Source organism: Nelusetta ayraudi, unplaced genomic scaffold (genome assembly GCF_046127955.1).
Source record: "Nelusetta ayraudi isolate G7.1 ecotype Tasmania unplaced genomic scaffold, CSIRO-AGI_Nayr_v1 ptg000136l, whole genome shotgun sequence".
NCBI lineage: Eukaryota > Metazoa > Chordata > Actinopteri > Tetraodontiformes > Monacanthidae > Nelusetta > Nelusetta ayraudi.
The window spans coordinates 5,552,501-5,576,399 of record NW_027466186.1 but is presented as its reverse complement, the minus strand read 5'-3'; the positions used below and the strand labels follow the sequence as shown (position 1 = coordinate 5,576,399).

Here is a 23,899-nt window from a genome sequence, read left to right as displayed (position 1 = left end):
GAATGTGTCGCGTGTCACTCCTGGTCAGTTAGAAAATATAAGAAATATCAACGGCCATCACTCAGGCATTTATAAAAAAAAAACAAAAAACAAACACTGAGAGAGGGAGGAGGTGGTCCAGTTTAACAGCACTTTATACTTTAACAGCAGTTGAGTGTTTTAAATGAGAAACACAGTTGCCCTTTACAGTAGCCACTCTAATCTGAGGTGGCAGATTGTACATTAAAGAATTTATTCCCCATTTAACGATGAAACATTAAATGGGTAATAAAAGTGGTATGACGTGACTCAAAATCACATAAAATGGGTTAATTATATTGTTTAAATTTGAACAAACTTTTTTTTTTCTCAATCTGAGTAAATGAAACATCTTTGATGGTGCATTTAGTTTTAATTTTCTTTGGGTGATATGATTGAATATACAAGGTGGGAGATGTTCTCACTCTCCAAACTCTACAAAAGCAGTGTTTTGCTGAAAAATCTGTATATATGTTTGTATATATTAACCAAAAACTACACACCACACTGGCAAGCCGTAAAAATGTCCCTCTCCGTCGAGGATTAAACAGAGATTTCGCTCAAACAAAAAAGACGAGCGGAGATACAAGCGCAATCTTTCATGACGCCAAAGATAATCTGCCGTGCAAGTTTTTAGCTGGATTAACTATTGTTACAGCCGTCGCCAGCGGTGAATAAAGAGCAAATTGTTGGCAGGATAATACACTGTTGAGGTTTTCAGACAATAAATGACTTTGGGGTTTAAACATTTCAGGGTTTAAATCTTAGTACGTTTGCGTTGTGATTTAGAAGAAGTGTTGTTTTGCGGGAGTTAGTGGCTGCTGATTACATTAGAGGAGCACGAGGGCAGAATATATGTTAGGGAAGAAGGAAATGATGCAGTTCTTCTGGGAGCTCCACACATTTTAGCGCTTTTTCCATGTGGAAACCCAGTGAACCTGCTGAGATGCTGAGATTGTAAATGCCGGGATTGAAGGGTTTTCCCAGCAGAATATTATTGCACTTGTAGCAGAATCCTCCGTGTTATCAGTGGTTTCATTGTTGTGGCTGTTTGTGCGCCGCCACCGCTTTCTTTCACTCAGCCACTCGGTCAAACGCCCTCTGATTGGGTCTTGCCGCAGATGTTTCTTCCCCTAAAGTCGGCCGCTTTGGCTTTCCCGTAAATCTGGCGCACGTCTTTTTTACACTGTGTGTGTGTGTGTGTGTGTGTGTGTGTCTTCTTGTGTATTCCCTGTGCTTTTTTATCAGTTGTTGAACCTTGACGTCTCTCCCCTCGGCCCTCGGCCCTCAGCCGTCCACGTCTCACTGATTTGCTGTTGACGTTAAAACCAACATTTTGCAGTGATGTGGCCAAAATCTTAACAAAACAGTCGTGGGTGACACAAAGAACCACACACACACACACTGGCTGCATGCAGGGTATCACGTCACTAGGGCTTGTTTACATAAACTGTCTGGCCACCCTTTTTGTTAGCTTGTGTGTGTGTGTGTGTGTGTGTGTGTGTGTGTGTGTGTGTGTGTGTGCGTGCGTGTGTGTGTGTGTGTGTGGTCACTCAATTTCTTGCTACTGTGAGTTAAACACACACAGCAGCGATGTCAGCTGTGTGAAATCAATACCAGCACACATTCAGTGGTCTGACCCATTTGGCCGAGGCCGCTGAAGCTGGGAGCAGTTCAGCGTCTGGGATGGCGGCCAGCGAGCGGGACAATCTCTCCCCAGTAACGACAGAGAAAGGCAGAAAGAAAGAAAGAGAGAAAGAAAAGCACTTGCTGTGTTTTGGGATTTGTTTTTTTCTTCTTCTTCTGCGCGTGAGTCAGAGTGGGAGAAAGTGTATATAAAACAAACATCTTTTTGTGATGAGGGAAGCGTTTTCAGGGCCACTTTGTCTTGGCATGTGGGTCTGTTTTCCGCTGATGGAGAAGTGGAGATAGCGAAGCCCTGTTACACGTCCCCACAAATACGCAGGAGTTTCATGTTGTTGTTTTTCGTTCTGACGTTTGTCTTTCGCTTTGCAGCCAGGTGGTTTGTTGGAGTCCTGCTGTTCTTATTTTGGGTTTGGATAAGTTGGATAGACTTTGATTTACCATGATGGTTGAGTCTTTGTCTTGGGTCTTTGTTTTACACAAAAATCAAAGACCCCAAAACCCCCAAAACATCTACTTTATCTATCTTTTTTCCCACCCTTTACTTTAGCTTTTTCTGCATCTCGTGATTTCCTAACAAAATAGTGCACCTGAAGATGATTTATTGTACACGACTGCAAGCACACCTATTTTAAACCTCAATTTCTGTCTTGATAGTTGAAATTGTGTAAACACCAAAACAAATGATTCAATCATCTTCGCCACAGGTTACCTTGTGTTAATAATAACGTTTTTAAAATAGAATATTAAATCTTTGTAAAACACAGGGCAGACAGCAGAATGTGGCCCGTTATAGTAGCGCACGTCACAGCAATAGCTAAAGGTAAAGCCAAGACAATTCCGTTGGCTTTTGCAACTTTGTCAACAGATAACAACTGAACTATCTCCGTAAGTGGGGTCTGAATCACAATCCTGAAATGCCAAAGTGTTCAGACACCCGTTGATTTATGTGATTGGCTGAAATGGCAGTCGGTTAAGTTCAAAATACAAGATAAAGTCTGGACTGATTCAGTGGGAAGGACTTGTGCTGTTGGTCTGGCCAGAATTGCAGAGAATGCGCTTCACTGTGAAGATGCTGTCGGCTTAAATTATCTTTAATGTGAAAATGCCATCCAGCTCGAAGAACCCGGGAACCTGAAACATGATGTGAATCTCCATGGCAGCAGCTTGACCAGAAGCCACTTATTTTTGTCCTACATGTCTCCATCTGTGGAGTCTAAGAGCGGCTTGAAAGACTGAAAAAGCTTTCTGCTGGAATTTGGAGGGATGGATGTGTGAGATTGGAGCGTTGAAACCGGAGGAGCCCTTTGTCTCCCAGGCTGGGTTACATATCTGCTGCAGTGTGATGTGTGTGAAATTCAGGGGTTAAATGCATTAAAATCAGCACCATTTGTTTTTTCTAAAACAAGCCAGAGTTTTGATATCAGTGTTTATTAGTTCCTAACAATACCCATCCCCACTACAGCTACAATCAGCACATCCAGGCAAACATTTAGTTTAGTCTCACTACATAAAACAATTATTGTAAGTTCAATTACGTTACATTGATGTACATTGAAGTAGTCTATGTTTGACATTTTGTCTTTTCGAAATGATTTCTTATTTTTTCATAGCTTCCCGCTCAAGGTAAAAGGTGAACCTGTGTGTTTGTGTGGGAAGGTAACACGAGCGTTCATGCAAATGGTCACAATTAGCCCTTTGTTGAGTCGCATAAAGGCTACTTCAGAGTTTGTGACACAGGAACCTTGTGCTGGTATGTGTGAGGTCAGAGTTTATCTGACTGACACACATATGGCAGAAGACAAATGTATTTCTCTTCACAAGCGGCTTAATGCCACCAACACCGCAGGGGTCCCTGGGGTCAAACACCTCTGGCCCTTCTTATCAGGGAATACCGGCACGCACACACACACACACACACACACACACACACACAAAAGAAAGAAAGAAGAAATCCTTGACAGCCGAGGTTCTTGAACTCTGTGTTGAACTTGAAGCCACATTTCCCGAGATTATTATTTCCTCAGGCACATATCTGGTAACCGGGCATGCCGGATAGAGTGTTTGTTAAATCCTTTGGATTGTGACGGGATGAAACTAACCTTCTGCCTTGTTGACCAATGGGCAGTGTTAGTTGAGCCAGGTCACCACAGCTCGAGGATAGTCACTCACTGTGGGCTCAGTCAACAAAATGACATTGTCCGCAGAGAAACGCCTTGAGTGCCATTTTCAAAAGCCTTTTTAATGTGAAAATGCAATCCAGTTCTAAGAAAACTGGGGCTACGTCAACAATAAGCGAAGCTCCTGGGCAGCCGCTTGACCAGCAGCCACTTATTTTCCTTCTTCACGTTTCCCTCTGCGGCTTCCAAGGGCAGCTAGAAAGACAGTCGACGCTTTCAATTGGAATTTGGCAGGACGGATGTGTGAGATTTGAGTTTGTGGTTTGAGGGCTACAGAGGCTTACAGATTTGTTGGTTTAATGTAACAAATAGGGAGGTTGATGTCTCAGCACAGTGCATGAACGCAAAAACAGCATGGTAAGAAAATATTTTTCCAATGCAAACACTCGTCTAACGCAAGTAATTATCCAACATGTCCTACATTTTATTTCTCATGCACTCATTGGTTCTGCTCTGCCGTTTGAACACGCTCCTCACAGGCCACGCCTGTGGATGCAACGACAAGCATGCATTGATTACAGCTCGGTGTGTCAGGGCTCTGCTCCCTAAGATTAAATGGCTTTTCAGAGGTCGTGGACGTGTGACCTCCAGCGGACCCAGCAGGACACCCTGAGGGACACCCGGAGGCTCTTGCCATTCTCCGTCCTCTGCCCCCCCCTCCTGTAACGTGATTACGCATGCTTGCAGGCCCCTCCGCTCCTCTGAACTCCACTAACCCCAAAGTTCGACAGTAATTCTGCCAAGTTCTGCCCCCCACCACCCCACACATACGGCTCTAAAACAACCCCTGGGCACGCGGCCATTTCATCTTTTCCCCCTCGTGAATCAGAGAAACGCAATTTTCCAGTGTAGTTGCGTGAAAATAGAGCCGCGATATTATGGCAAACTATCAAACAGCTGTGGAAAATTCTTTGACCACGTTAACTCACTCTGTAATAGTCTTATTCCACTATAACAGGATTTTCTCTATACATCATTACATAAAGACTGTACCTCATTATGTCATTTTAATTGATAGACTCAGAGAGAGAAAAGGCTGTTGAATAAAATAAAAAAAAAGGTCTGTCTTTGCAGAAGGGGGGCAAATTCACCAATGAGCTGAACTCTGCGACCGGCTGTCTGAATTATGCAAGGCTGAAACCAATTCAGTTAAAACAGCCTCGAAAATTAGTTCTACAACGCGAGGGGAGTTGATTTAATGTGTTTTTGTTCTCTGAGGACATGAACGAATTCTGTAATTCTGTATGCACAGCGAGACGACGCTTTAACAGTAAAGTAGGGAACAATGGAATTGTACAGATGATATTTAAACAATGTGATGAACCTGGCTTAAAAAAAATAAATAAACGTCTCGCAATCAAAGTGAGAATAGACGGCAGCCCTATTATGAAAAACGTCTCTATTCCTGCAACACATGCATGAACAATCTGTCTTTCACAATGAGAACCATCTGAAATAAAACACTGGCATTGATTTTTTTTTTCTTTCTTTCGACACAGTTCATCTGCACGTTTCAGTGAGGTTCACAGAGGCCCTGATTTGCCATTACGCTTGATAAGTGTGAACCAGTTTCCACTGACAGGTGATTTGGGCACTCAACCTTCCAGAGACCTTTAAACACGATACATGTTTGAGTGTGGAACAAATCAAATTGTTCGAATAAGCTGTCGCATGGTCATCAGAGTGAAAAATTAACTTTTATTTTTCCCTTTCTCCTCAGAGTCCAGTGTATATCTTGGGAAATTGCAAATTTATGGTTAATTAGTGTGACTTGCTTTTTTCTTTTTTTCCTTCTTCTTCTTCCTTTGACGTTTGTGTGTGTTGTTTCTGTGAGCTTGGAGAAGTGGTCCGCAGTCCTTCACAATGCTGATGCTCTCAACGGTTTAGAGTCCTGATTTAATGGGGAAATGAGATGGAATAATTTTTGCTTTTGGCAATTTGAGAGAAATGCAGACTTGGAGCACAAAGTCAAAATTGTGAGAGTACAATTGAGATATTCCAAGTTATTTTATCCTGCACTTCAAGAAGAAAGTAGAAAATAACGCGGTTTTGAAATTCTGCAATGATTATCTCAGGGGACTGCATGCCCCTGCCTGAGAATGTCTTTGGTTGCTTCAAAGATGACAAAGGACTTCTGTTCTGTCACAGTGCTGTTGTCATTATTTTGACTTTGAGGAGATTGTGGCAACTGTTCAGGAGGAAAAAGCGGCGTCTTTGTGTAAGCAACTTATTCCCTGAATTTCAACAGTTTTTTTTTTTTAAAAATGAATAAGAATCCACCTTTCAATTTTTTCTCAGATTACATTACATTACAACTACATTGTGAAGTATCCAGTTTAAAAGATTGTGACTGGTTAGACTTCTCAAAAAGTTTTTTTTTTTTTTTTTATGAAATTGCAAATTGAAAAAATAAAAAAGAAAGAAAAATCCCCCAAGCACACTCACAACCACTCTGTTATTACTACTTCATCAGTGCACATTCAGACCAGGTTCAAGCACACATTCTGAAATTGGGTCCAGATTTGGATCGTAAAAAAAAAAATTCCCATTCCACCTGGTGGATTGCCTTTTTAAGACAACATCCTTTGATGGTCATTTACAAGATGCACACTATTGTCAGAAGAGGCTGTAACCATACTAATGGCAGTTTGTGTGACACAAACTCCCTGCTTCAGTTTCATATGGTGTTGATCCCAGTTTGCCTCCCAGACATAATAAACAGAACTGCTGTGGCTGAGCTCGCTCGCCTCTCCCTAGAACTGGGCTGGGTCGATGCGAGCTACCCGAGCTGCACTCTGTGAGCCAGACCTACTTTCAATCCTGGCAAAATAATTGATTCATGTTACAGACGTGTCTTGTCAGTAATATGAATCAACGTTCTTCTTCTTCTTCTCCTCCCCTCCACGCTGAAGAGCTAATGATGTCTGCTCTCTGCTCTGGCTCAGCTGTCGTTGCAATTCTCCCTCCAAACTCCTTGCAAATAATTCAGCTTTTGAGCTACAAAAAGAAGCACGCGGCGGTGAACTGGTGACTTATCAGGAAGTTGGGTTTGCTTAGTTGCAAAAGGAGGAGCGGCACAGACACGCACACATCTGCTCTGCAGGATTAATTAAAGGAAATGCGGAGCACTGGTTCTCTTCTTCGGTTCTTCAAGTTCTAAAAAAAAACTTGATCCCCCTCGGATGAACCAGGAAGTTGAAACCCTCGCATCGGAAGTCACAGTTTGCACTGAAGCGTTTCAGTTGTGTCTCGCTGTGTCACACTCAGAAGAGTGTCACAGGATCCCCCTACCAGGCGTGGTCTTTAAGGACCGGGGATTTGGGAAGGTCAACAGGTGAACGGTCTGTGCCTTCCCAGTAGCTGACTGCACACTGACCCGCGACCTGCACACTGACCTTTGAGAACTCGCTAACCCCCCTCGTCTAATCTCCGGTCAAGCATCGGCTTTCCGCTCTAATTTATTCCCATTGTTTTATTTTGTTTCCTCGTCGGTTTCTGGCGCTGAGACGGAACAATATTTGCCGTCAGCGGGTTGCACTCGCTTTGTGGAGTGAACTACCTTTGACCTTTAACTGAACTCTGCTCTCCATTCAGGCAGAGATGCACCAGCGTCTTTTTGACGTCTTTGCATCCGTCTTCAAATGTCACCGCTCGCTCTTGTGCAGCATCTCGAGACGTACGGTTTCTCAGCTGCTCCTCGTTACAGAGGGACTAACAGCACCTGTAATAGCTGCACTTGTTATGTAGCCGATGGGTTTCACACCTTGCACATGTTACGTGTGGTGGCCTCTGCAGTTAGACTTCCTTTTATTCTTAGGAATTGTGAAATGTTCATTTCTGCTTTCTATCCTCTTTTTTAAATTGGGTAAAATATGAAAATGTATGACTTCATTTGGATTTCCCTTATTTAGTCAAGTGAAATGTCTACTATATTCTACAATAACATTCATATGCATTCAATAGTAACCTCACCATAGCTTTGACTGGCCTTTCAATAAGTAAATGAACCATGTTTTTCAGGAGACAGGCTGTCTTGCTTTGATAAGTGTCAGCGGTGTGTTGCAACTCTGTCTGACTTGGCAAAGTGGCGCTGTGGCTGCTGATAGAAACGTGTCGATGATAAACTTTGTGTTTGTGCATTTTTTTCCCGCCCATGAGCGCAGAGACTCCAAACTCTCCAAACAAACGGCTCCGGGAGGCTTGTTTGTGCCCTACGTGTGTGTGTGTGTGTGTGTGTGCGTCTGCATGTGTTAGTCATCGTTATCAGTCACGAGGAACACCGGGCTGATTTTCAAAGCGTCCCGGGTTACGGCAGGCCACATGCGTCAGTAGCGTGACTGCACACACGGCGCGTCTGGAGACGGCTTCCCGCTCTGTTTGTTGTGGAGGACGAGCCTTTATTAGTTTACGCACACACACACACACACACACACACACACACACACACACACACACACACACACACACTGACACACACACGCAGGCACGCACTTGCGCACTTAAAAAGGTTTAAGGTGTCAGCGCGGGCTAATGTTTCACGGCGGCCGTTGGAGGGCAGGGTTGGTTTCTGGCCCCGAGGCGGTCGAGGAGGACGGAGGGGGGCGTTTAAAGCGAGGGAAAGAAAAGAAAAGAGGGAAGCCGAGGCGGGAAGAGAGCAGCTGGGAGGCAGGTTTCCCGCCCGCCCCACCGGTGGCTCGGCATTTCATTTTTTCTCGAACCCTCTGAACCACGTGATGAGAATGAGGACCTTGGCGGGAAGATAAGACACAACACTGTGCAGGTTTCCTTCAGTCACGAATCCTCACTTTATATGGAAGCGCATTGCTGCCACCCTAGAAAAAAAAATCCAGGGCTCAGTATCACGTTATAGCGTGAAACTATCACGTTATTTTGTGATAACTTTCACGTAAGTGCGCTTGCATTAACTGGAGTTGATTGAGAAGGCACCCACAATAGGAATCTAGCTCTATAATCTGTGTACAAATACAATAAAGCACTTACCCCTTGATCTGTTCTAATTACTACGCAGGCTCTTTGCTGCCACATCAGGAAGAAAAAAAACAGGGCTCAATTTCACGTTATAACATAAAAATGATCACGAAATGACGTGATAGTTTCACATTTACGTGATCATTTTCACATTATAACGTCAAACTTTCACAAAATAACGTGAAAATGATCACAAAATAACATTATAACTATAGATACTGAGCACTGTGCGCTCGTGCCTTAACAACCCTGAGGTCAATATTAATGAGGGATTCTTCAAGGAAAAGAAAATTGAGAAAAAGGCCAGACTGCGATAAAACGCAGCTCAACAGATTTGGATGCAGAGAGCTTCAACTTTTCAACACGAGGAGCCACAAATTACAGAGAGAGTCTTCAGGCGGCTCTACGCAGGCTACTGTATGTTTCCAGTAGATTTATCCGTGTTTGCATTATTATTATTATATATATATTTTTTTTTTAAAGTGCTCTAATCCATTAAACGGTAAAGGAGGAGACGCAGAACTTCCTGCCTGACTTAGTCGGCCGGTGCGCACAAGCGTCTCCACGTCAACAACAGGAAGCTGGAGGAAGGACCGCGTGCGCGTGTCTGTCGCGTGTTTGTTGTGCTGCGTGCGGTATGTGTGTGTGTGTGTGTGTGTGTGTGTGTGTGTGTGTGTGTGTGTGTGCGTGTGCGTGATGCGCGGGAGAGCCAGAAAAGTCATGTGAGTAAAGACGAATCTTTGCAGTTCCTGACACATCCTCGTCTTATTGACACTTCCTCTGGATTAAACTGTATTTCCTCCCGCAACCACACACACACACGCGAGCGCACGCACGCACGCACGCACACACACGCTGGATAAATGCAGCTTTATGATAATTACAGGGGTTTGGTTTGTCTTTATGTGGCAGACTTAATTTGTTGTTAGACCTCTCAGACCGCACCACCTCCACTTCCTGTCTCACTTTGAGACTTTGGGGATGTAAACAGAGAACTGTGCTGCTGGACCTTGCACGCGTGCGTGCACGTGTGTGTGCGTGCGTCAGGGGTGGGGAGGTGGGAAAACACGGACGGGCTGTTTGACACTTGCGTAAGTGCGAGTGGCTGTCGCGACATCAAACGCCATGTGAGCGACGCCGGTTGCGGCGGTGAAACTCTAGATGCCTCCCAGTGGCAGGTGGAGAAACAGGCTGAGCCTCACACTCCCAGTAGGAGCAGTGAAGAAGGAACACGGTGTTTGTTTCCTTCAGGTGTATCAGTGCGACACACTTGACCTTTGTTTTTGAACCAACAGTAAAAGCTACACTCAACTTTTCCTTTTTTTTTTTTAAAAAAAGACGCTATTGTTCACGTTACCGGCTTCTCCTGATTGTATTCAGCCACAAACTGTTATTCTCGGCCCAACTATGTTGTTTGTCAGCGCGGCTCTTATCGGTTAAGTGCCTTAATGTGTGCCTGGCTCAAAAGCATCAAGGCAGGCTGTTTATCTCAAAGACAAAAGGTGCTGTTTGAGTTGCTTCAGCCTGAACTGAGGCTGTAATTTTTCTCCCCCATATTTGCTTTCGGAATGCGCTGTTGTTTGTCTTACTGAGTCGCTTAAGTCTTATTTCTATACAAAAGCACTTTGACATGTTTCCCACCCACAAAGTACACTGGGCACTGACACGACTTAAGACTTAGACTTTTTTTTTGTGTTTTACTTTTAAATATAGTATTTTTCTGCCCAGCTCTGTCACATCGGAGCAACATTAGCAACATTTAGCATCCACAGCCGTACTTGAGCTGCCTGATACTCAAGAAATCAAAGTTGCGCTTCCAATCTTAAGAATGATATTTACTGGCTTTCTGATTAATGAATCAATCAATAATTTCATCTTTCCTACACGATTGCGTATGACTGTGTCTCAAACTAAAGAGGCTGCTGCTGTCATTGTAGCCCTGTAGGCCACAACTCTTTCAGTAGCTGCGTTTCCATTACCCCTAGGATTGCAATTAAAACTGGTAATGGAAACGGCCTAAACTTGGAAAAACCTCTCAAATATCGCTAAAAGGTTTTTACGTTTATGAGTTGGTTTTTCAGACATATTGATATAGAGATATATCGCAAAAGTGTCATGGAAAAACCTTGATGCGTTATGTTTGGACGGAGGAGAATGTAACAACCGTTCGTGACAGCAAACAAACGTGAATATCAACTATTTTATCTCGGAGTTGGATGTTCCAAAACTTTTTCTTTCTTTTTTCCAGACTTATTGACAGTCAGACAACAAGAATAGCCTCAGATTGTCTGTTGTTGTTGCCAGTCTTGGCCAAGTGACAAAAAAACATCACGGCAGCTGCCAGGATTGTGAAAGTTGATACCCACTGCCGCTTTGTTGATCACGTCGTAACTGTTGATTGATCTAGTTTTTTTTTTGTGTGTGTGTTTTTTTGCTGGCTCAGAATAGACCCTTAGATCACGCCATCTCCAGCACTTAGCGCCCTTCAAAAAGGTTGTGCACCTTTTCATCTATTTCGAGTGTAACACACTGTTTTCAGCTGGTTGGGGGGGAAAGAAATGCTGTTCTGTGACTCATAATAGCAACAAAAAGGTACAAACCTTCTAGGGAGCTCACACTCACTCACGGTCAGATTTAAGTTGATATTAAAATCCTGATACTCGACTTCTAACTAAGTAAAAAAAACAAAAGAAAAACAAAAAAAACAAGCCTTGTTCTGCAGATACAAGCCAAGCTGGTCACCTCAAACCTTCCATATTGTTATAAAGTCTGATAGAGTTTTTGATGACTTGTGCTGTGGTCACCACAGTCACACACTCACACACAGACTCTCTCTCTCTCTCTCTCTCTCTCTCTCTCTCTCTCTCTCTGTCTCTCTGTCTGTCTGTCTCTTTCTCTCTCTCTCACTCTCTCTCTCTCTCCTTCTCATACACACACACACACACACACACACACACACACACACACACACACAGCACCAGGTGTAAGGTAGCACCCGGGAACATTCCGAACCTTTGAACAACCTCCTGCACACACGCGGAAAAGTGGAGTAACAAAAGCGAAGGGGTTAACATCTGCTGTGTGCTGTGCCCCCGCAGTGCGTGCACGCACATGCAGGCCCGGCTGATGCTCGTGAACATCTGAAGCCGAGGCACTGTTTCCCTCTTTGACTCACCTTTCAGTCTCGCTCTCCGTCTCCCTGTGTCACGTCATGTTTGTCTTGCCCAGGCTGAGTCACCCCGCCGGAGCTCATAGAGTTTCGCTCCGTGACGATAGGCTGTGAGTGTTGTGCGCACCTCTGTGTGTGTGTGTGTGTGTGTGTGTGTGTGTGTGTGTGAGAGAGCAAGAGGGACAGAGATTACTGTGTTTGTGACCATGCAGTTGTGTAAGAGTTATTTCGCTTTTGTTTGCTTTATGTAGCCGGGGGCTAAAGGAGGAGGAGGAAACAGGCATCAAAATAATTTACCTGCGCCTGGTTATGTCACTGCTGATCCAGAACATTCCTGATTTGTGCGTGTCTTGACACAAAAAACTCAGAAACAGAACACAAATACTTTTTGTTCACCAACATTGTCAACAACGCCTGAAAGTCATGTTTCACAATGAGTGCTTATAAGTAGGGACGCTTATTGTGATGCACGGGATCCCAGTATGGATATTTTCTATTTAGTGGCTATTGTTTCAGTTGTTTCTTGAATAGAGGACAAGTTGTTTGTAAAATTTTCACATTTTTACTACTTTTTTGGGGGGGCTATTTGCATAACCTTTTAATCATATCGAGTAGAGGAAAATAATCTGTATCAACAATAATTTGCAGCCCTAATTCCAATTCCTCATAGAAAAATGTTTTAAAATCATTACTTTTCATCAGTCAAATATAAAGTAAAGTGGCTTGTGAGTTAAATGTGATGCCACTGGACCCACACCACATTTGATTCACGTGAACCCCTGTTATTCACCTGTTGTTTCAATCACCCTTCCACATGTATGCAGGTCGGGTCAGATGTGGGTGTGAAATGATGAGTAACAATCTGGCTACTTGAATAAAGGACGCATTGAAATGGAGTTCAGAGCAAAAGGGAATTCTATTTAACGGCTGGATGGGCTGTCACAAGTGTCATTCATCTGCGCTCCAGCTCCACATATACATATATATGTATGTCTATATACATTAAGTGTATGTGTGCGTGAATGGTCTACTCTTCATGCTCTCCTCGGTCTCCCACTCCTCCCTCACACTAATGAAATGTGTTTTGTGCGTCGGCCTCTGCGACTCGGGCTAATGAAGTATTTGTGTGTCTGCATGTGTAACGCGCGCCTGTTAAATTGAACTGCAGTTGTGCTCCGCCGTGTTGGGGCCGTTTCATTAAATGATAAAGTTTACTGATGACTCCGGAGGGGTCGTTAGTTACCCCGGGTCTCCATTCGTTTTGCCGCCGCCGCCGCCGTCTCGATCTTTACAAATGACCCGTTGGGCAGGAAGATAGAGGTTATTCTGCCACGCAGGTTCAGAGACAAATGACCCCAGATTCACTTAACGGACCGGCGGAATATACAATGTTTTCTTTATACACCCCCGTCAAGGCTTTTATCCGATATCAGATGTTTACTCATTGTTAGACCACAAAAATAGCCCTTTTTTCCCTTTCAGGCCCTCTAAGCGAAATACATTCATCCCCATTATTGAATAATAATAGCGAGTGGAAAACGGCGACTAGGGAAGAGAGATGTTTCGAGAGGGGAGGCCGACAGACGAGTGCCGCCATGGCTCATCGCTTTCAATGAAACGCGGGCCTGCTTGTGTGCTTTTAATTTGGGCCTGAAATTAATAGAACTCCTCTTGTCTTTGGAAAGCCAGAGCGGTTAAGGAGGCTTCACAAAAGACGAAGCAGTCAAATCAGTTCGAGACTTTCCCAGTATCAACTCATCGGCTTTTCTTCAGCCAGCTGAAGCCAAACATGGAGACGCTCTCGACCTCTTGGTCGGACAGCGTTTTGCTTCCTTGCGGGTTCCCGTATTTCCAGGTCGTCTCTTTGTGCGATTGGCGAGAGGTTAAGGACGCCGCGACCTCACGTTCGTCCAACTCTTGCAGACACGTTATCTAACGGACACCTTGGCAGAGACTGAGCGCACACATTCACTCAGACACAACAATCAATTGATCTGGATTTGGTTTTCTGATGGTCAGGGGTCACGGGCTAAGGTCACGGAGAAACTAACGTAATGCATATGGATGCAGTACCTACGAAAAGCCTTCCAGAGGGGTTTTTTTTGTTTCACTTTTTTAAAATTTTGATTTTGATAAAGTGGTCTTGGTCAAGACTCTGGGTCCCCACATCCGTTTGGTCATCTTAGTTTAATAGGAGTAAAACACATCAGCAAATTTCCAGTCAAACCTCAACTAGTCATGCAGTTTTGCAGAATTAGGTCACATTGGCAATAATAATTGAAAGTTTAGTCTGGTTAGTCTTCTCGTGAAATTGCGAAAGACAAATGTATTGCAAAATTGGTCCGTCAACATATTTGTTCCATTCATCAGCACCAGTGTTTGGACCAGTTAAATTGCCAAAGTGACCCTACAGCTTCTTTGCGGCAATGAAAACAGTAGAATTCAGCCACATTCAGGTGGAAACGGGTTTTTGGCAACTTTGATTGGAGGAATCAAAGTCGTTTTGCGGACATTAATCACGGCTGACCAGGTCCCTGCTGCCTCCTCAGCCATCGCTCACTCTGGCTCCCTTTATCGCTGATTGAGGGAGTGGGTGAGGCAAGTGAGTGATAACCGGGCCGGGCCCTCGCCCTCTCTCTCTGTCCCTGTAAATTGAGCCGCTACATGACAGTGCCATTACCCCCGGCTGCCACGTCTAAATCAAACACTTCAGCCTCTGAGTGATTACTCACACTTCTCACAAGTGTCCTCATTCTTCCCCTCTTTCGTCCCTCGTCTCCGGTGAGCAAAGTGATGATTGTTCTCGGAGGTTCGCGGCGCTGAAGGTGTTTCCCCTCGCCCCCTCGTTACATGGCAAAATATTGACGCGAAGCAGCGGGATTGGATTCATCCGACAGACGTCTTGGAATAAACATGACAATTGAAATCTGAAATAAATCGAGTTGGACCCAAAAGCCTTTATTAAACGGGTTAAGCAGGCCAGGAGGAGGAGCAGCATTAAAGTTGACATGGAGTTATTTCTATTCATGCCGCTTCTCGTTGATGGACGTCATGTTTTTTTGACGTTCTTGTTTTGCTTTAAAATTTCTAATCTCAACCAGTTGCGTCTACATATGGCCTTCCACATGCGATGGCTGCCTGCATTACTGTCCTGAAAGGATTCCAGTGGATTAAACTCATTTTGATGTTGCTGATCAGAGAACAGCTGGCCGCAGGGCTCTTCAGTCCAACTTCTCAGGGAGCTTGTTTTTTTGATTTCTCCTCTTCATACCAAAACAGTTTGATTGTGCGTTTCATTTTGTTGTTGTTATTTTTTTTTTGTTAAAATGTTAAAAAAAACAGAAAAATCCCCTCCAGCTTATCAGTTTCCCTCTTCCTCCTCCCTTCCTCCATCCATATCCTGCGCTTCGGATGCCTCAGCGTTGCCGCACATTATCATTTCTTAGAACACGCACGCACACACACGCTCACTCATACACACACACACACACACACACGCACACACGCACTGCAGCACAGATGGGTAGCACAGCCCCTTTCCAACAGTGGAATATCTAAATATTTACCTTCCCAGATTGTCTTTCCGCCACTCTCATCCTTCCATCCCTCCTCCACCCGTCTCCTTCCTCTCCACGCCACACGCGTCTTGCTGCTTCCTCCGCTGTTGTTTTTAAAGCTTCTTCTGTCCCAGTGGTTTTCGCCTTGATCTTATCCATCTTATCACGGTGGGGCGAGGGGGTTTGGTGGTGGTGGTGGGGGGGCTGCTCACAGGCATCTGTTGTGCAAACATGCGCATATACCCCGCGCACATACTTTGAATATATTACGAGGCGGCGATGGAAAGTGGCGCTCACACATGAATGCATGTATGAGGGCCGTCGCGGAAAAACAAAGAGCCGATCATAATTGTGCCGGAGACAATGGCTTGTTTTATTAGGCTTAATTCAGGCCATTAAGGCAGATGAGAGACTGACTGGGTGCTTATCTGGAGTTTTAATTAAAGACTTGGGTCTCTGATGAACACGTTCTGCCTGTGTAAATGCCAAATGCAGAGCGGCGGCGGCGGCGGCTAATGGAGGCTGCCGTCTGCAGGGATGTGCTCTGTTTGGTTCCACAGGAGCAGGTTGGAAAAGAAACTCCCGCAAGAAAGCAAACACAACAACACTCACCTGCTCTCCTGCTAGTTTGCCTCTTTTGATTCCGGGGGCTTTTTTGGAGCCGGTGTGTGTGTGTGTGTGTGTGTGTGTGTGTGTGTGTGTGTGTGTGTGTGTGTGTTTCTGTGTTTTTCTTTTTGTTTAGTTTCTTTATCTGTGGATTCGCTTCGACCATGAGAGACCGACTGCCAGCCGTTGATAAAAAATAATCGGCCCTCCTCCGTTCTCACATTCTTTCACGTGTTCGTAACCTGTTTTGAGAGATTGAGGTAACTCTCACTCAAACGAATCATGGTCAAGCAAATAATTGTCCATGTCCTTCCTGTAAACAGCCACTGAGGATCAATTTGGTTCTGTTTTTATTCATTCATTTTATTTATGGGAAGCTTTTATTTGGGTTGTATGTTCTCCTCAACTGCAGTCAACCTGGTGATGCTTTGTATGCTGCGAGCCCAGTCACACTACACTACGTGCAATCTTTTTTTGCCTCTCTATTCAGTACTCATTCATTCATCTTCCATACCCGCCTGCTTATTCCCGAGCTCAGGGTCACGGGGGTCTGCTGGAGCCTATCCCAGCTGTCATAGGGCGAAGGCAGGGAACAAGTCGCCGGTTCATCGCATGGCCACATCGAGACAAACAACCATTCACACTCACATGCACACCTACGGACAATTTAGAGTGTTCAATTGACCTCACATGCATGTTTTTTGGAGTGTGGGAGGAAGCCGGAGAACCCGGAGGGAACCCAGGCAGACACAGGGAGAACGTGCAAACTCCACACAGAAAGGTCCCAGGCCCAGAATCAAAGCCACGACCTTCTTGCTTGTGAGGCGGCAGCGCTAACCACTGCGCCACCGTGTCTCTATTCAGTACTGTTCATTCTCTATTTCTTCCTGACCCACAAAGAAATGTCTAACTTAATAGATTCTATTCACGTCTCTCCCTCGCACACGTAAAAAGCCTCTGCCTCTCTCTACTCCGTTCTTCCCGTGCTTAACGTTCTTAATTTGAATGGTTAAACAGCACGGTTCACCTCAAAAGCATTTTGACCTGCAGCACTTGTCAGACATTTTGCCTCCGTCCTGCTTTTTTCCTCATCATTTGCAGTCGAAACTTTGCTCGAGCTCTTTTCAACTGGTCCAGGACTTGTAGCAAAAAGTTCATCCCAGGTAGGACATTAAAAAAAAAAAAAAAAAAATCCTCTTTGAATGTTAAAGTTTGCCACACTAGCCCTCTTCCGGGTCTTCGCCTTAATTGAAAGCAAGTTGAGCCGACGCCTGATCTGACGGCGCCTCTGCCTCTGTCTGTTTCTTACACACTGTTTCATAAAAGGTGAACAATAACAAGATATATTTCTCCTCTCTCATTTTAACAAGGAGAGTATCAGTGTGGTTCTTGTTCATTAGTATCACGCATGGCACTTCCACCGCCCTTAGATCTGCGAGAGACAGAGGTGTCAAAATGACAGTGTGTGCGTGCGTGTGCGTGTTTTTGTTCCCTCTCTGCCTCCAGCTCAGGAAAATCCACAAAAGCCATTACACACCAGCCTTGCCTCTGCCTTTGCTCTCGCTTTTCCTCCATGTGTTACTTTACACCTCTGGCCCAACTTGCACTGTTATTTATTTATTTTTTTATCCTGTGCAAGGCTGTGAACGTTCGCAGCGCTGCCGCTACGAGCACTATGCACCTCATTACCGTCATTAACTCTAAAGGACCTTAATAAAACCTGGAACCCCAGGGACCGGCGACGACGGCTATCTGCTGTGTTCAGGCCAAAACACGAAAATCCCCGCGTTTGTTAGCTTTGTTAATTTTATTCACCTCTCTGTTTATTTATTAATGGAGTAGCTCAAGGGGTGTATGTTTAAGCTATTTTATACTCTTGGGATAAAGTGATTATTTGAAGTAAATATCTTGCCTGTGTTTCAGCTTTTATCCTTGTGCTGCAGGAATTTGTCTCCTTATTAATTTCCATGGGCTTTTCTCAATCCCACATGCCACTTATATGATGACTACAACGTAATTGCACCTCAAGGAAAGGAGAAAAGGCAGCACTTAAAAAGAAAAGTCTGTATTTCTCAATTTTCAGAATGCTTTCCTTCAGTAATTAATGTATTTAGCCCACAGGTTGAATAAAGTTGTTTGTTTAACTTACAAAATAAAAGATTAAAACTGTGTTTGTGTGTGTTGAATTCTAAAGTGGTTTAGAAACACTGCTGGGGGGCATCCAAGCAAATGTTAATCATACAAAAGAGAATTATTCGTTTATTTAACCATTCCATGTTCGGATTGTTTTGCATGTATTTTTTTCCCCCAACTATTTTGCTATCACTTTTCAGTGGGGGGATTTGAGGGAGATCTCAGAGGTCAAGGATGTCTGTGCCCACAGGCCATTGGTTAATATTAATGACCATCAGCCAATTGAAAGTCATCAATAGGTCAGAGGTTATCAAAGGGTTGCAGATGCAGGAAGCTAATGTGATTAAAGATGCATCAGTTTGTCAATTGTCGAGAAAATGTCTTTTCTTAATGTCTTTGTTGAGCTCTCCTTTTCTCACTCCACGTAGTGTCTGTATTCCTGGGTTTAATATTGAAGACAATTAAAGCAAAAGCATAAATCTTACTTTGCTGCGCAGGGAATTCATCAACCCTGAGGTTCATGTGCTTGAGATAAAAAGTGAGACAATTCAAAACAACCGCATGAGGGTTGTGTAATTCTGACAGTGCTAGTGCAACTAAAGCAACATTGCAGCACCACATTATGCTTAATGTATTTCATAACATTTAAATCATGCACTAAATATTAATAATTTCATACTGTGCCAATAGCAGCTATTTTATTGCAGTGCTGTATGATGCCTAATGTCCTGCTGTGCAGTCACTTCCTCAAGATGCTTACTCATCATTAGTTGTTAAAATGCTTTCATTTATTCCCCAGCGCTGCGTTGAAACTTCATATTATTTGAACAAATGAAATGCAAGTTGTACATGATGTAGTAACATGCAACAGGCATATTTTCACAGGGATTTTTCTCTGCTCCCGTGTGATTAGCTAACATGCTATTCCCATTGCATATGAAAGCTGGGTAGCTCCAGCTACCCCAAAGTGACTGAAGAGAAGATCGGCAGTCATGTGAATGCCTCCTTTGTTGCCTTATTTACAGATTGCATGGGAGGACAAATGATAATATATGAAGATTAAATGGCAAAATACAAAAGCAAGTTGAGACACAGCTTGAACATGGACGTGCTCGGTGCTGTTCTGTTCTTGGAAATTCCAACCGTAAAAAAAAAAAAAAAAAAGTACCTGGCTTTAGTTGGCCACATGTTATCTGATCACAGAGATTTGGTTGAGCTTGGGGAGCTGGTTGTCGTGGAGACAGTGAGACAGCTGGTGGGCGATACTGTGGACTCAAGGAAGAACCCGAGGACGGCATATGATGTCGTCACATTCCTTGAAATTATGTGCACAAGGTTCATTAACGCTGCAGCTGCTCCTGCTGCAGCAACCTGACTGTGCCTCCCTTCAGTGCGCGACTGCGTCTTCATCCACGGCGCTTCGACGGAAAAAACCTCCCTCTCCTGCAAAGTTGAACTCTGAACTTTTTGCTGTCTTTCATCTTTTAACCATCCGTCGCTAAACACCACAAGGTTCATCAGGCAGAGCGGCTTTTTTCCCTCAGGGATCATGGCTGCACCCTATACTGTGTGATTAAAGAGCCAGTAGAAAATATGTTCGAATATGAACCGCAGAATACAAGTCAATGTGCTAATTCGTACGTTCCCTACTACATTCCCTATTCTGATTACGCTGTCTTTGCTGTATTGTAGAATCTGACGTGCCATGGCGAATGATTACTAATTTACTGAACTGTAAGCACGTGATTGGCTGCGTGCCACTTTCAGAGGTGTCTTGGGTGGTGAAGGACACACCGGCAGGCATTAGTTCTGTCTCAGTGGTTGCATGTGGCACATCAACTGTGACCCAGGTTGGGCCAGTGCCTAAAACGTTAGTCGTCGAGGAAGAAGGAAAACATGTCCTTCTCACCAGTGGACTCATCACTGTTTTCATAGTATTGCACAGCTGGGTATACAGCTGTTCCTGCTTCGTTGCCATCAGGCGGCATCATTTGCCCGTCCTGTTCTATTACCCTACGTTTTCTTTTATCCAGGTACCTTCCTGTCACTACTAGGTGTTGTGAACTTTTCAAAAATAATGCTGTTACACTGGGTATTAACCAAACTGTGGTTCGGTTGAGTGGGGTTTCCTTCTTGTGGCTGAAGTCTAACTATAAAAGCTCAACCAGACATATAAAAAAGGGGGTTTGGGTTGGAGTGGATATTAGATCATCATATCATATTTAGAATAATGTGACATAGTTTTTTTTAATTTAACTAATTGATCCCTGCATTCAGCGCTAAGCGCTTGATTAATTTCGCTTCAGTATGGAGAAATGGCTGGGAGGATTAACCGATGACGCTGGAACAAAGGTGCTCTTGGTCGTCTTACTCATTCGTTCCTTTTGCTTTGCAACTGCTGCCTATACAAACACAATATACAACTAATCAATGCATCTATTCCCACAACCTAGGAGCTACAATTAATCCAATAAACCTACAGGTCAATAATCAATGAATATTGATTGTCATCAGTGGGCAATAACCACGTTAGGACTGGCTGAATTAGCCCTGAGGGAATTCCCTCCAATACTTTGGTGTCAAACTTTGTTTTCTTCAAGGGGATGTGAAAACCTGTCACCCAGGAGTCACTTCCTGGCGTCATCACAGGATATTAACATTTATATTCAAAAAAATATGAAAACCTAAAATCAAAGAACTTTTGCTATTTCTTTTGTTTTTGCAAACCGCCTGACACATGCACTGTGTTTTCCCCCAGAGTGCCTGGTGTAACCCTTGCTACCGACATAATCTGTGGCTTCCCTGGTGAGACGGAAGAAGACTTCCGACAGACGATAGACTTGGTGAAACTCTACAGATTCCCAAGTCTTTTCATAAACCAGTTCTACCCCAGACCCGGGACGCCGGCTGCCAGGATGGAGCAAGTACCGGCCCATGTGGTGAGTGTGGACCATCTATTGCAGTAACAAGCAGTAACAGAGGTGTTTTGATTTATTTCTACATTGAACTCCATTATAACCAGCTTCATGGAATAGTCTACTGGAATGTTCTGAGAACATGAAATCAGTGAGGATGTGCTGAACACATATGGAATAGCTTTGCCAGTTGTTTACCTTGAATGTCTAATTGGATGCGATTTTAGAGAATGAATGTCAGTTGTGCACATTGGAATTCTCTCAATCACTTTAAATTGGACATTGGAAATGGTTTTCATTAAAAACTAAAATGTTCCCATACTTGTCAAGCACATCTTGACTGACTTCTATGCCCTCAAAATGATTGCAGAGCATTTAGGATCATTATTTCATAAAACTGGTTTTAATGGAGTTCAGTTCGGTTGAACGGTAGCGTACACGCTGCCCAATTACGCCACGTGTATGGCAAATCTGACTCCACAACGTTTCATTTTCAATGAGACTCAAAGTACAGCTGGCAGCTGCCATTGAATTTTGACTGTCTGAAGTTGAAACCAGCTTGTGTGCTTTGGTAATGTGCAGGTGTGCTCTACCTAGAAATCATCTTGCAAGCTTCTCAGATCTACAGTCAGCGGCAGTTTGTATTCTGCTGACATGTTTGTTTCATGCTAAACAATGTGGTTTATCCTTAACAACAAAATGGTTTTGACCTCATCAAAGTGGAAGGTCTGAAGGCAGGAGGCGCTTAATCAGAAAGTCAGGATAACTAATGAGTAGGCGGCAGTGTGCAATGTGGCGTCGAACGACTTTTCTCATTTGAGCGAGGGGATGAAGAAAGGGGAGCTGGTGTTACTGAAGCATTAAACAATCCTTAATTGTCACAAGCGATGAGTTTGCTGTTGCCGAGATCTTAGGACTCTTTTTTTTTTTTTTCTTCTTCCCCGTCAGCGGCCGCTGCGGCATCTTGTGATCACCACTCGGCTCAAACCTCTTATTGTTCCGCCTCCCGATAGGGGCTCTCTGTCTTGTCTCTCTCAATCTGCCGCCAAATAAACAATTAGCTGCTAATGAAGCTGTAATTGTTAAGAGAAGCGTTAAAGAGCGGGAGTGGATTTTCTCCCCTCTCTGCTCGGCACTCTTCTCTCAGCTCTATGGTTTGAGGGGCAGTGACTCTTTATTCCACCCGCAATTATGTATCTAACCTCGGCGCTCGCCTCTCACGTCGCTCGCCGCGCGCTAGTTATTTTCATTTTGCCCTTTTCTTCGAAGGATCCATAATTTCCACGGCGTCTGTTGCTTGAATGACAGCCGTGCGACTCACCTCCTAATAACACGCAGGAGCGAGTGGCTGCTTTATTCCAGACTCGTCGCACGTTGGCGAACCTTAGCCAGGCACACGTGCTACTTGTTTGTACATCTGCTTTTCGTTGACCCTTTTCTTCGGCCTGACCCGCTACATTATGCCATACCCTTACACCCGGCACTCCCTGCGTGTTTGCACTCTCTCATTCTTTACTATCAAAGTGTTGACACATCTCTTTCAAGTGTGGCGTCTTCATAAGTCATTCCCTTTCTCTCTCCTCCATCCTATCGCCCTTATTTCTCTGAGGAAACGCAGAGTGTGTCTTCAAGGGATCAATCCCCAGACAACCGCCGCACCGCTTCTCCTCGTCTTATCTTTTCTCCCCCCGCTCCTTTTCCTCCTCGTCCAACTGTCTCATCCCACTTTTATTGTCAGCGATCAGATGTCAGCGAGCATTCAAGCAGCTACCCAAAGGCTCCGTTCCACAGCCGGCTCTTTGATTTTTTTTTCCTCTTCTTTTTTTTCCCAGGCCGCGGCACAGTGCTCGGTTGCTCTGTGGAACATTGTTGTGGTCAAGTCAGCCTTTTTTTCCAAAAGTTATTCTGATGACTTTTGTTTGAATTGGGTTTCATGACAGCTGACAGAATAAGCATTAAAAGATGTATTATCTGTATCACATCAACAAGTGTCCCTCAAGGAGGAGGAACCTGGTATATATAACATAATCTCTGTGTTCAAATTGTCAACCCATTTTCGGCATGCTGATCATTAATTTCCTAGGTTCAATGGATTAAACCATATGAAAGAGGGGGAAAATGGGAAAACTGCAAAACTAACCAAACTTGTACTTCGTTCCGGAGCCAGCTGACAAAATAAAAGGAGATATAAAAAAATAAAATTAGTTATCCTAGCATCGCACGTGTCACAATAAGCGCCCGTGTGAAACACAGCAGCGGAACGCAGCGTTTAGCGGCAGCGAAATTAAGGAAACAAAGCTTTGATTGAGGAAAAATGTAATTGAATAAATTTTAATTTAATTTTTGAATCAATTTGAGCTGATTAATCTTTTCGGCTCAAGATAATATTTACGCAACTGTGTTATATCTACGCTCAGTACTAAACGGGGATTAAGAGAGTCGGAATAATAAGCCATGGGTTTTTTTTTTGTTGTTTTTTTAACCGCTATGGTGGCGCGCACAGCATCTCGTCATCCGTCACCACACACACACACACATACACACACCTGTTCCTGTGCAACAGAAATCCAGACAGACACGGTTGAACGGTGGCAGCCAGGTGACATTCGCGGCCATGTAGGGTCAGTCATTAATAAAGTGAAGCAGATGGTTTGTCTGGAACCCGACTGCGGCAAGTGGCCACGGGAG

At 44.1% G+C, this 23,899-nt stretch overlaps 1 protein-coding gene across 2 annotated transcripts in view; it reads left to right on the top strand.

The window, feature by feature from the left end:
• cdkal1 (CDK5 regulatory subunit associated protein 1-like 1) overlaps positions 1 to 23,899 on the top strand; it is a 196,421-nt gene that overhangs the window by 115,175 nt on the left and 57,347 nt on the right. For both annotated transcript variants that reach the window (XM_076012947.1, XM_076012948.1), the window contains one exon: positions 21,055 to 21,235. In XM_076012947.1, the coding sequence (XP_075869062.1) occupies positions 21,055 to 21,235 (181 nt within the window). The remainder of the gene's footprint in view (positions 1 to 21,054; positions 21,236 to 23,899) is intronic.